A 14107-nucleotide genomic window follows, 5' to 3' on the forward strand; every position below is an offset into this window, starting at 1 on the left:
TTTTTTATTCTTATAACCTATGTCTAGAACCTTAACTTCACAAAATTTATGCCACACCAAATATTTGGAAACTTGTAAACTAATTGTAGTGCTATGGTGAAATGGATTTATTGAGTGAAGAATTTGGTCTTTCACTATGTAACAGCAAGCTGTGTTGATATAAATATTCAGGGGAATTCTGTTAAATGTGTCAGGCTCATAGTGAAAGATTTTTATTCCTAGCAAGTAAGTTTTGGGTGGGGAGGGGAAACAGGCATGGCACTCTTGTATGTTGTTGAATACTCCCCCCCACCCAGTGACACCACAAACAGCTTCTGAGACTGTTGAGGAATAGATAGAAAGCTGTATGTTCACAAATAACAGTTGAAAGACTGCCAGGCCATAATATGTTTGATTATAAACACAAAAGGGTAACAAGCTGGTTAAATTAAACTCTGAAACCTAATTAATGAAAAGAAACCTATGTAAGTGACTTCTGACCCTAGTTGTAAACCTGAAGGATTGGATTTACTCCATGCTATGTTTTAGATTATTCTCTGCAAGATGTGTATACACATACTGGATTCCAAGATGCCCAGTATTCAAAAAGGGAAGGAAAAACTGCAAATGTATCCATTAACCTTTTTCTTTTAGGGTAAAGGTCACATCTTCATTAATATTTATAGGCAGAATTGCTAAACTGGATAGCTGTACAGAGAATATAAAGATCCAGCCTTACTTCCATTGCTCTGAATGAGGTGATGTGAAATATATGAGGCATTTACACACTTTTCCTTGCCCCACACTTCCCCCCGCCCCGGTGCAATAAGCAGGTGAGCTTTGTTTCTTCCAGAATTTTTTTTCTTCTCAAAAGGTCTTTAGAGATGCAAATGCAAATAGAATTGGGCCCACCTGCTTCTGTGCTTGGGGTTAAAGTATGCAAAAGAGGAAAGCGAGGCAGAATTGTTATTTTCTATACATCTTTCAGTGATTTAAGTATTGTGAAAGAGGACTTACTGCCTGAGGAGCTACCTTCCATCTTGTGGCTCCCTGCTGAGAGCAGGTGTTTTATGTACACGAGGCTGACAATGGTTGTCTCTCTGAAGCATTAACATGCTGCTGATAACCAGCTGTTGAAACACATTGATTGGACCTTGTTGGCGATTGGAGCAGAATGGCTGACAGTTTGAAACTCTTTAAAACTGAATTTGGACAGTGCAGAAATGTTGTGGTCAGCCAGGAGCAGGATGTGTGGGTCCCCCAGGAGTCTTCTCCAACATGCTGGGTTATTTTGTTTGCTTGTTTTATGACCCTCTGATATAGGCAAAGCCCTGAAATGTCTCAAACTTAGACTGAAGGCAACTTTCTGAAAACTACATCTACTGAATTTGGGCTTGTACTCACACTATTACTCAAACTAGTTAAATCAAGGATGTAACTCTCCCAGTTAATAAGATAGATGTTCACAACATTTTATTCATAGATGGTCATTTGCTTGGTTGGACGTTAGGCTGGGTGATGTCTCTGGTTTTCATTTTTTGCTTGCAGTTTAATAAGGATGCCTGTCTGCTTTCCTTGCTCTAGGTACTGCCTTGTGAAAGGGAGGAGGGTCGCAGTCCTTGCTCTAATGACTGCTGGCTGTGGAAAGCTGCCGGTGCTCAGGTGGCAGCAGTGAGGGATGGAGGGGAAGGAGTAGTCCTGCAAGGCAGGCAAGACTGAGGGCATCCAGAGAGCAGCAGGGAGCAGACGTGTGGCTGGGCCTTGAGAGAGTGGGAGGGAAAAGATTATTTTGCTAGGAATGTAGCAGAAATGCGTGAAATTTGTCGTAACATGAGAAATCACTGAAAAGCTGCTGAATTTGAGAGCAAGATCAGAGGGAAGAACCTTTCTTGTAGGGACACAGCAGTTAAGGTAATTTGTTTTCAAATATTGTAGATTGACTCAGGTGGCAGACCTCATTAGTTTAAAAGGCTATGTTATCCTCTTTAGTTTTATTAAAATCTGGTATTTAGGGATTGTGGATTTGGGGATCCCCTGAGTTGAGTTCTTGCTGCAGTGATGAGCGTGAGAGAGGGGGGACCGGGGCTATGCTCTGCTTTGGTTACAGCTCCGCTGGGGGCTCTCTGGTCATACTGGCAGCTCCAGGCTTCTGCGTATCCACAATGATCCCTGAGCTAATGCCAGCTCAGCATCCCAGGTTAGCCTTAAAAAAAATCAACAGCCCTCATTCAGAAAGTCCTCAGATACAAATGCTTTGTGGACTGCAAATGGTCCACTGGTGCACTCGGGAAACTAACCTTTGGTCAAGGGTTGTGGGTGATGAGCCCTTCAAGGACTACTTCAGACTGTAACTGTGGATTGCGTTCCTTGCTAGAGTTACAGTGATAGTGTGAGTACAAGGTGACCTGGTTTTGGAGGGGCGATACGTAAAGAAATTATTCTTTTCTTTTGTCAGGTTACTTTTCTGTCAGACTAGTTCATTGGGTTGACATGCCTTATTGCAACTGAATGGCTAAATCTGATGCAAAGGATGAGGTGGGAATAAGCAGGCAGGAGAGTGAGGCCGTCTCTTTCAGGAGTGGTTACCACTAGCCTGCATCCCTTACTGCGAGACCAACTTCTGCTTTTGTGAGGGAACAAAATCAAATTTCTCCCATTACTTGGCCACTTCTTGCAGATACCTGCCTTTAGTAGAGATGTCTTGGTTCTTGCAGGTGTTTGTGTCTATATGTGTATCAGGGCATACACATATATATGTGTCGGGTTGGGTTTTAAAATTTTTTTTGTATGTTTTAGAGGTAGCAGCTAAGGAGTCATGACTTCACATTGCTTCAAATCATAGACTCTTTTCTGTCCTGCTGACCATGCTGGCTCTGAAACCTGCTAAGATGCAGTACTATTTTTAGCTGCGGTGTGGTATTACCTACTTGGTTTACTATGAACAAGGCAGAGGCTAGGTCTTTTTCAGGTATTAGGCGGGTAGCAGCCATGGTGAAGAGATCTTTAGACGTATAAAATGGAAACGAAAATGCTTAAGGTCAATCCTTAGAACATATGCCATGAAAATGAGTAGCTGCTTTGTACCAGCTCTGACTCAAGCTGTCTTTTAGCTGGCAGGCAGAAGTTGAGGTTACTTTTTTTTTTCTTTATATGATCAAAGAAGAAAGTACATTTGTATTTGGATGACCTTTGCCTAGTTGCAAGTACACATGCATATTTTGAGCATCATAAATGCTTAATGCCTTGCAGCTTGCATGCCCAGCTGCCATGCAGAAGATTGTAGAACAAAAGACAAAATGTTTATTATAGAATATGTTAGTGTGGGGGTTTTTATTGCTATAAGTTTCAAGCTAGGCTGATATAACATGATTCCCATTGTCCTCTGAGTCGTCTGAATGGAAAAATAAAGTTGTTTGACTGGATTTAGTTCCTTTTGTTTGAAATGAAAGGATACAAATGTTTGAAAGAATCCTGTTTAGGTAGCCAACAGCACAGTGAGGTTGAACTTTCAGGCTTTTGCTTGAGAGATTTGTAGGAATTTAGTATTAAGTTTTGGCTTATTTTGGATTTGCTTGTGTAGGAGGAGTACTTTTGGAATGCAGTAGCTGATGATAAAGTCTTTGCGCAACATACGGGATTCGGCTTTTGCATTTTCTTTTGTAGAAAGTTAATCTGATTTTTCAGCACGATACCTTCATTGTCACAGGTGATCCTTCTTCTATTCATGACACCTTTTGTGCTACCTGATGTCAGTCCGATTTTGCTCATAAGCTTTGATGATATCAGTACATAATCTCTGCCACAGTAGTAAGTCTTTAATGCCACCTAAGTGAGGATTTGCCACGTATGGTTCTGTTGTGCGGCCTCTCAATCTATCCATATTTAAACTACCTGTAACAAGTAGCTTTGTATGGCTTGTAAGTATGCATATGTAGTGGAGGACTAGATATGTACACGTGAGCGTGTGAGAGCATTTCTTCAAAATCCAGTGTCTGACAACGCGTAATGCTTCAGAGCTCAGGATCCTACCCTGTCAGTTTATAACTAGGGTAACAAGAACAGTGCCTGTGGAAGCGACTGAAATATTTGCCTTGACAGCTGTAACTTGTTCTAGTTTTGCATCCATAGAGAACCGTGGTGACAACAGCAAGGTGAGTGTTTACTTTTGTTTGAAGTCAGATGCCTCTCTTGTTTCAGAGGCAAACTGCTTTTGCTCTATATGGCTTCGTTGACAATGGCGATGGACTTGGGCACATGCCTGCCAGCTTATCTGCGGCATAGCGCACCCAGCGCGTGCTCTTGGCCTGACTTGCTTTCCACCGGGGAGCGTTAGAACAAGATCTCAGTTTCTTTTATGTGCCTGTCCAGGCTGAGCCGCTTGGCAGCACAACCAAAGTAACCATGTGCTGTGTGTACCGCTGTGTACACAGATTCAGTCCGTGGTAAGGAACAGCGAAAGGCCGGAAGTGTAATGATCTGTGATTCATCACAGAATCTCTGTAGAATGAAAATCCCTGAAATCTGTGTGATAATGGATGCAGATTCGTTGGCTGTTTGTCTCTGAATACATCAAGAAGTGGTTCTGCAAAGATGCTAAAGCACAGTCTTGCCTGAAGCCATTTTTATCATTAAACATCATTAAATGTTCTGATATTCTGCTTGGCGTGATGCTGTTGTGAAATGAAAAAGCTATGTGCACAACCGTGTCCAGACGGGCAAATTTGTGCCAAAGCTTCCTGACTTTGTAGCTGGTGACATCAAGCGGGCTGGTCTCTGAACTTTCCTTGAATTTGCTTTACTATTTAAAAAAAAAAATTGTGCCTTGACCAGACTGATAGAACTTTCCAGAAGCTTCTGTTCAATAACAGCCCGATTCTTATTATGGCAGTGATTTTTTTTTTTTTTCCAGCAGTTGAGAGACTTAACATCGTAGTGTTGCTGCAGCATGTGCAAGGTGAATGCTGCTTCCATCTTCAGACTCCTGCGGTTTTATGACCTTCTCTCACACAATGTTAAGCAGATGCACAAGTGTTTTGACTAGATGGAAGCCCCAAGTTTGTACATATTCACAGGGACGCCATCTGTGCCTGCTGCCTTGCCCTGGGACATCTGTTCAGTAGCTCTAAGAGCATCTGCTATAAGTGCTGGTGCTGCTCCTTGAAAGAGGCTGTGGGGCTTCATTTGGCACTTGATCAGGGATGACGGAAGTTGTAAAGTCAGAATGATAACTCTATTTATGTTTGAACTTGATAAAGGGGAAGATTTCCAGAATTTAATGCAAAAAGTAGATTTGCTTTAGTTCTTAGAGCTCTTATTGGAGCATTTAATCAGTATTGTGCTTACCAGATGGTGCCCTGTCTTCATTGTGGGATATTTTAGTGTCTTGTGATAGGTGTTAACTTCGTAAAGATTGGGGGGGGGGGGAAGCTGTGTACACTAAGGATATTCAGAAGGACGTGTATCCCAGAGTTGTTCTTGGGGTCGTATCTTATTTGTAGTCTGTGAGTCCTCTCTCCTTTGGCCACTTCCACAATCTGACAGCAGTAAAGTCTTTGAATGAAATGTGGTGGTGTTTGTCACAGGTTAAGATCACTGCTGTGGTTGATGTGATGAACAGATGAATATGTTTCTTTAACGCAGATGGTAGATTAAGCCAAATCATGTTATAGAAATACTTTGCTTTTTCTGCTTCAGGTGTCTTACATGTTCTTATTTAATGTTGATAATGACTTTTCCAATTTTGTTGGTCATTACATCCACAGCAGCTGTTTCCAATTTACAGTATGCTTTTAGGCACCTTTTCCTCCTGATCTGGAAGTGAAATAAGGAGGAGGAAAAAAAAAAAAAGCATTAAACATCACTGAGTCAGGCTTTATCCTCTCATAACAATATTCACGTGTGAGGTATGTAGGGACTGCAAAAGTTGTCAAAATGAATTGTAAAGCATCTTGAGTTGATTGTGGAATAATATTGTCCTGTAAAGTACATTGCATGATCTTGAGATATCCCAAATTTTGATGTGCATAAAATTGATCTGAATTTAGCAACAGGTTTTTCTCTTACACATTGGGATTTGAATGAGAGACTGCAGACAGACCTATAAAAGGCATTTGAATTCTATAATTGTATAAAAGAAGCCAGCAGTAGCTTCCATGCTTAGCAAATATGGAAATTCTAGTAGTGGGAAAAATTCAGCCAAGGTCATATTGTATTGCTGTTCCATAAACAGCGAGCTTTCTTAATACATGTGTTCTGCGAATTTCACCTGTCAAAATGCATGTTACTTTTGATCACGCCTGTTTAAAAGATATAAAAAAATAAATCCTCATTGAGAAATAACAAATAAAATAAGAAACCATCACTTGGTGCTAACACGTTGACAAGTAGATTACTGTCTCGCATCTCTCTCTCTTGGAAAAAGTCTTGAGGAGCGTAACAAGGAATGGACTGTACCAGCCAGTTGACACACAGGTGTCGTAAGATGTGATGCAGAAGCAGAACTAGTTGTTAACACTCGGGGATCTCCCTTGGGCTTTTGTTATGGATCTCATGGCAGCATTGAAAGTTCACTCTTGCCTACTGATGATACGTTTATTCAGCCAGTCCCAGATGGTGCAGTCCTTTCAGGAACCCTGACTCCTCCTGTTCCTATGTTTTCTTCTTCTTAGCAAAATACTGGGAAGTACCTACAAAACGCCTGTTAGAGATTAGTTCATTTTCCTGCCTCTTGTATGGTAGCTTCTGGTAATTTCCCCCCGTTGTTTACCTGTTGGTTTATAGTAGATAAAAACTTGTGCAATGGCATTTCAAATCAAAGATGAGATAGATATTAAAAAAAAATCCCTTTATTTTCTCTGGCTTTACTAATTATTTTCTCACAGATTGAGGATTTCTTGCCTAAGCTTATGTTTTTCCACTTATTTGTCTTCAATTCCACAATTTGCAGATTAGAATTTGAACACAGAGCAGGTGCATTTATTTCCAGGAGTGAATGGACTTTATGCCATTGCTTTTGAAGAGGCTTTCCTCCAGAGTCTGGTGGGAGGAGGAAAGAAAAGATGATGTTTGCTATTGAGAAAGCTATTTGCACATGAATTATATTCTGGTAGAGAAAATACAGCTACATCTTCTAAACTGTGAACATGGTGAAGTACGTGTGTAGTTGAGATCTCGATGTGAATTTGTGCATCTTCCAAAAAAAAAAAAAAAAAAAATCAGTCCACAGACTGTTGGCTTACATGGCTTAGCATTTTTTAAATACTTGAGGTAAATATATGTTGGGCTACTCCAGCCAGCTTCCACTGTTGGGATTTTGTTGACTGTTGGTTTACTGACGTATGTCTGAGCGTAACGGCTGCTGATTTGCACTTGTGGAAGGGTAGAGAAAAGTAGGTGCAGGACTTGTCTGATGTCATCCTCCCTTCCTGTCACTGAAGAAATAAAATGTGGTGTTTTATTCAATCCCGTGCCACTTAGCAGTGCATTAGGTGTACATATATAAAAATCTTAGTACTGCCTTTTACAGTAAATTTTAGCTAGTCACTTCTGTATTATATAAATTAGTCACGAGATTGACAACGATCTCACTGTGTAAGCAACAAGCTGTTTTAAGTCCTGAAATAACTATTGACGCTGAAGCTTGTCAGATGAGAAGCTGTTGCTTTGCAATTGCCTATGCTGTTCAAATAATAGAGCAGAGATGTGATTAAGTACAGTATCTGACTGACCTTTCCAGGGCTGGACTGTTGCCTTTTTATTAACACAGAAAACATTGTGTAGTAAGCGATTAGCTCTGTGGCTATCGGAGATTATGAAGAATGACTGTAGGAAGCGATGTGCTTCCTGCAACAGGAGCTTGGTTTGCTCAGGCTCTTAAGCTTCTATGATCAACCATGTAAATATATAGATATATTTATACAAATACTTTGTCTGTGAGAGAGATACTAGAATGTTATGTAGCTCTCCCTCATTTTTTGAAGTTTTGTGCCTCGCTGCTGTTTATCTGAACAAGAGGAAAAGAAAGTCTCTTTAATGACTTCCTTTTGTGCTTTGACAGCAGATGGCAATTATGAAATGTTTAACTTTGTAACTATGACTTCACTGACAGTACTTGTCCTAGTGATTTCCTGGCTTGGAAACACCAGCAGCAGTATGTTCTGTATATTGACTGTGCTCTTACTGAGCATCAAAATAAAATAATAAAAAAAAATCCTCTCCAGATTTCTTATGAATGTAATTTAAGTATTTTAATGGGTAGTGGCAATGGTAGTCATTAATCAACATTCTGCTCTCCCCTTTAGAAAACTCCTGTTTCTCTGCCCTTCTTGTGTCTTTATGTACACGAAGCAGTCGGCTCCTTCACCACACCAGCCTTTCTTGTGTTTCATGCTCTGTACTGCATGTATTTTATTTGTATGCATGCCTGCTGTGTTTTCATTCTGTTTTGGTTTTGCCTTTATCTGCCTGTGACTGTTTTTACTTTGCCACTTGAGTCTTTGATTTGGGTGACCTGATAATGCTCATATGTTGCATGAAAAATGTAATGGCAAGACACTGGCAGGATGGAGGAGGGCTTGAGTTTCTCTTTTGGTCAAGATTTATTGGCTTGATGTTCCCCTTCCCAGTCAGCTGCGATCTTTTGCACAGATTCCCAGCTAGTGTTTTATCTCATAAGTAAGTTGGTCTCAAAGAACTCTGTTTTTCCATTTTTTTTTATGTTCTAAAAAGCCTCCAATTCACTGGTAAGAGCCATTCTTGATGAAGTACGTGCACCTCGTGTAACACTTGTACGCACTGGCTATTAAGGTCTGCGTACAGCCAAGCAATGTAAAAGGCTTGTGCAAAAATGAAAATCGACACCTGGATATTTAATTTTTATGTGTTGCATTTATTTTTTGGAAGTGGATTTCATTACTGTAATTTTTTTTTTTTTTTTTTTTTTTTTTACCCCAAACTAGCACTCATCTTTCAACTGCCATATTAAATTGCTGTTGTCTACTAGGGAAAAACATAACGCTGTGGAGGTAGACGCAAGTAGGGACTAGCTGGACACCCTAACATCTCCACCTAGTTGTAGAGGTTTTTCTACTATAAAAGGAGATCTGCATCTCCTTTCTATATCCAGAGAGCCTTGATTTTATATGCTGTGAATACTCTGTGTGATCTGAGGTCCAAGAGAAGGCTTTACTATTTACAATGTCAATGGGCTACCACCTATAAGGGCTAAATTCACTCGAGAAAAAGAATTGACTCCCCCCGCCGGCATGAAGCCAGTGAATAGCCGTACTTTGTTAGCTCTCCTATGACTGTTCTCTGGTGACAACTGTCGGGAGGTTTGGATTGTGTATGCCAGGTGTTGAGACACCTAATCTAGGCAGGAGGTTTGGTTCCCTTGTAAAGCTGAACAATTATGGCTGTAACAATAAAAGTCAGAAAAGGAGTTAAGCACAATTGCATGTAGGGGAGTCCTAAAAGTAAACAGTTTTTTAAAAAGTGGATTTGCAAATAGTAAATAGAAATTTAATGATCACCTGGTGCTTTCTTATCCTAATGGCTTTTTGTTTGTTCATTGGTAATGATATGTACAGTTCTTTATTTTTGCATTTCCTACAAATCCTGTGTTCACACAAAACATTTTGGTGAAAAGGATCATTTTCTTGTAGTTTAACCTGTTCTATGGGTAAAAAGAGGACTTCAATTTCCAGGGCTATCAAATGGCGATTTAAACACAAGCTGGTTTTGCATAAATGGTATTGCTGTTTTTGTGATGCACTGAATGTATAGCCTTGTCTCTCTATGTCTTTGAAAAAATGAACTAGTAGCTAATCCATGCTGAGTAACCTCTGTAGACTGTGACCTTCCATGTGGTGTTTGCTTAAAGAAGTCTATGAATTAAGAAGAAAGTGACAGAAGCAGTGAATAAACAAAAAAATGGAACTCATTCTTCTTCGTATTTTAAATACAGCTATTTTGAACTGGAGAGCAGTGGCCTACGAGATGAGATTAGATATCACTACAGGTTTAACGGGAAGTCAAGAACAGAGGTGTTCCCGTACCGTCTGGCAGATGGACAGTGGCATAAGATTGCCGTGTCACTTAGTGCATCCCACCTTCTGCTCCACGTGGACTGCAACAGGTAAGAAAATCTGTTCAGTAATTTGTATTTCTTTAAAAAAATACACTCTACATACAGGAATAAAATTGGAAAAGAATTTTTTTTTTTAAATATTTAATTTAAAAAGCGCGCAGTAAACTGCCCTGGGATAAGAAAAGGAAAACAGAGCATTAAAATAAAACAATTCATAGTGATTATGAACAAGTGTGGAAAAGGTTGATTGCTGACTGGGGAGTATTAAATGCATCTCTGTAGTTTAGGCACTAGTTGATGTTATGTTTGACTGTGATTGCATTTAAGCGTGATAGATTGGTGTGCAGTCTGTTATGTTGTGAACTGCTTCATTCAGCATACGTGAAAATTTGAAGAATAGATAGATGCGTCAGAGGCATTTTAATTTTATCTTGCATAATCAAGCAATGCACTTTTTACCGATTTTTCCACCCGCTGCCCCACTTGGAAACTTCTGAGAAACCTGGAAGCTTCTTTTTGCATGTCTAGAAATGGCGCTTTTTATTTTCTGAAGGGTATTCTGTCTGTCAGCGCACTTTTTTTCCTTTAGAAGTTGTGAAGACTGCAAGGTGGCAGATTGTCAGGATTTCAAGGAATAAAAAGCAGCAAACCTAGAATCTCTCTTCCCTAGAAACTCTCTTCCCTTGGGACTTGATCTCACAATGTATTGAAGACTTTGGCTTTTGCTAACTTAGTGGTTGATGAGGAAACTCAGAAAACTTGAAATTGGGACCTTCAAGATAGTCTTTAGAAATGAGGAAAATGAACCACTATTTTTGTGTCTTCTTGCACTGAAATTAATATGAAAATGTCCTTTGTCTTCAGTTAGAAGATAGGTATATACATTTTGGAATTATGGTACTTAAGTGGATAGGGTGATGGTAGCAGATATATTTCTTAAGTCTTCATTTTGTTCAGGTGGGCAGAACAAAGTTTTGTGAGTGTTATGGGAGTATGTGGTTATTGAAACATTTGAAAAAGTTTTAATTTTTACCAAAGCAATTATGAGATAGTGTTTTGCGAAGAAAGTAACAACCGTTTTCTGCAACTGCATTAACTACTGACAGTAAAAATCTAATCTGAAGGAAGGTTGCTTATTGAATCCTTTTATTTGGACCCTAGAAGCAATTAAAGGCTTAGAGCAATTTTAATTTCATTGAGGCGTGAAGTCTACAATTTGTAAAGAACATCTTCATTTCAGTTGTCTGACTTATTTATCTTACCATTATTTGTTTATCTGTTATATTATTCCTTTGCCTACCACAGTATGCTTTTTTGTTTGTTTATTGGCATACTGGGTTTTGGGACAGGTTCTTCATTATCTCCTAGGATTTTTTTTTTTTTTTTTTTTTTTTTATTAACACCAACTGTGTTTTAGGAAGACTTTTTTTGGCAGAGTGTTTTACTGGCTGCCTTCTTCCACACAATGTGAAAGGAAGACAACACAAAACGCCTCCCTGGTGCAGAAGTCTATCCAGGGATAAGAGAGCTGCCCAGAGCCATGGTTGTGACCTGATTTTCTTTACACCAACAGGCAGCAATAGATAAATACAATTATGGAATGACTTGTGCTGTCATATGAGGTAATAAATGTGTATAGCCGTCTCTGTCAGGTAGCCCTAAACAGGGCTGATCCATCTAAGTGTCCCTTAAGGTAGTACATCTCAAGGCTGCTCCCAGCATAAATCCATACCTAAATGCCTCTATTTGGCTGCGTATTTGTGGTATTTTATGACAACTCCTGTGGAAAAGTAATGCAAATAGTTTTGAAAGCATGACTTGAGGGCAGATCATAGTAGAAGTTTAAATGAAAAAAAAAAAAAGTCTTTAAGTTCCTCATTCGGCTATAGCATCTCTGTTCAGTTAATTAGAGAATGTTGTGAATGTTGATGTTATAGTTTCCTTTATTATATCTTAACTTCCTACATCTTTGCACTCAGAAGAGGAGTCAGCATCTTGTTCACCTTTGCACCAGCTTTTTCTGATGACGCTGCAATAAATGTCAAAACATGTGAAAATAAAGAGCAAGCCAATGAGGGGTACTTCTGACCACTACTGAAAATTCTAAGCCTTCCTCATGTTAGTGTTATGAAAACTGCAGCTGAAAGTAGGCACAGAATCCAGTGCTAAGAGTTGTAGACTTTACATGTAAATGCCACTATTTTAGGCTAGTGTGGTGCCACTGGCTCTCAGCAGAGTTCAGGATGCCTAATGAGAAGTGACACTTCTGCAGACTTAATTGAACAAGTCAGTCACAGGGGAAGAGAATACGACTGCAGTCGATAGATCCACCTGTCCCACCTCCTGCAGAGATTTGGTGTCATCAGAACAAGAATTTAACTTGAAGTGTATTTATCTAGTTAAAGAAGTTCTATGTTTTTTTTTTCTTATTGTTCTCTCCCCTGTAAAAAATAAAAACAAAGCAAAAAGGAAAAAAAAAATAGACCAGCAAAGTGAATCCCTTCGATTCCTACTGGATTTCTTTAAGGGGGTTGCAACACTGCTTCCTTACAGATATGCATTTTATGAATTATAAATTTGTATAAATGCATTGCTCCTTTTGTTTAGGGTTATGGTAATATGTTATCAGTTTGGAAGGCTATTCTGAGTGATTTGTGAATGCAGTGTTATTACAATTAACCTGTATCCGAGAGTGCATTGGAAGTGTTTGCATTGGGAAAAAATATCCAGCCACAACCTAATTTTGCTACAGGATTTGTATTGATACCCAAAGCTAGTCTCTGGCTTCCAAAAACTGCAGTGGATGAGAAAGCATTGGAGAAGAAACTTTTAATTTGTAAACAGATAGTTGAATTTACTTTTATTCTTCCCAACCTTATCACCCACATTACTCTGATTCGTAAAATTGCTTTGACATTTGGTGCTTGATTGTCTTTTGGATTCAATTCAAAGTTGACTCTGTTTTTCAGACCTGGATAGGTTAGGGAAAAGTACTTGAGAACTAGTAAAAGCCTTTAGTGCTTTTAAGAGTCATCTTTAAAACAGTGTAATTGCCTCTGTTCTAATGAGAGGTAATATGGTGGAGGAGGCATACATACGAAAGTAGGTATATTTGCCCAAGTACATGGTCTTTTGAAATCAGCTCCTGCTGCATCTTGCTCCTTTTGGTGCTCTTTGAGCACAAGGAGTGAGAATTGTAGCTAAGTTTGATGCTGGAGCTTGGAGATGCTGACACAGGGAGAGACAGTAGAGTCCTGATTAAAAACCTGTTAAATGTCACTGGACTCTTCTCCCTGACTTGGAGAACCTTTGTGCTGAGTCCAGGCAGTAACCTCTAGCCAGGGTCACATCTTTGACAACTGGCATAATAAGCATCGGCTGTCCTTGCTAACGTGCTTTTAACATTCCAGTAAGGTTCCGAAAGCTTAGAAAAATGAAAAGACTGTATAAATTATGAATGTACAACTGAAACACAAGTAAAACCTGTGCTGAAAGTAACATGGAAATTAAGTATGCTGCTGTTACTTCCTCGCATCTCCAATGCTGAGCCCACTAGTGGCGAACAAATCTTATTTCAAAATAGTGGTTATGTGTAGGATCTGTGCTCCCCTGCTCTAGGGAAAAGGGAATTGTCAGGGCCTTTCCAGTGAGTGTTTAGGTTAAACTAGAGCAACTGTCATTGTCAGCAGGTTCTTAAATAACCTGTGGCACTAAAGACTCAATATATAATGAAATAAACTCTGCCGTGCGCCTTCCCAGATTTGGCCTCTTAGGGAAGCAGACGTAAAGGATCCCGCTGTTCATACCTATGTTGTCAGGAGATTTGCAACCCCAGGAGACTGTCATAGGCCTACAAAGGCTGGCGTTCGTCTTCACTGGGAATTAGTCTCAACTGTAGAGTCTGTAATGCTGCCCGTGGTACCTGACCGTCCACGGCAATGCTTGCGCCCTACAACAGTAACTACACAGAAAAATGTTACATTTAATAGCGTTAAGAGAAGAGCGAGGGAGTAGCACGGACCCTACAATTTAAGAGGTGGT

General features: G+C 39.6%; 1 protein-coding gene across 2 annotated transcripts in view; it reads left to right on the forward strand.

The window, feature by feature from the left end:
- The window catches only part of NELL1 (neural EGFL like 1), a 291418-nt gene that overhangs the window by 31002 nt on the left and 246309 nt on the right, over positions 1–14107 (forward strand). For both annotated transcript variants that reach the window (XM_054827828.1, XM_054827829.1), the window contains exon 4: positions 9944–10114. In XM_054827828.1, coding sequence (XP_054683803.1) covers positions 9944–10114 — 171 coding nt within the window. The remainder of the gene's footprint in view (positions 1–9943; positions 10115–14107) is intronic.

This window comes from Grus americana, chromosome 5 (assembly GCF_028858705.1).
Source record: "Grus americana isolate bGruAme1 chromosome 5, bGruAme1.mat, whole genome shotgun sequence".
NCBI classification, from domain to species: domain Eukaryota; kingdom Metazoa; phylum Chordata; class Aves; order Gruiformes; family Gruidae; genus Grus; species Grus americana.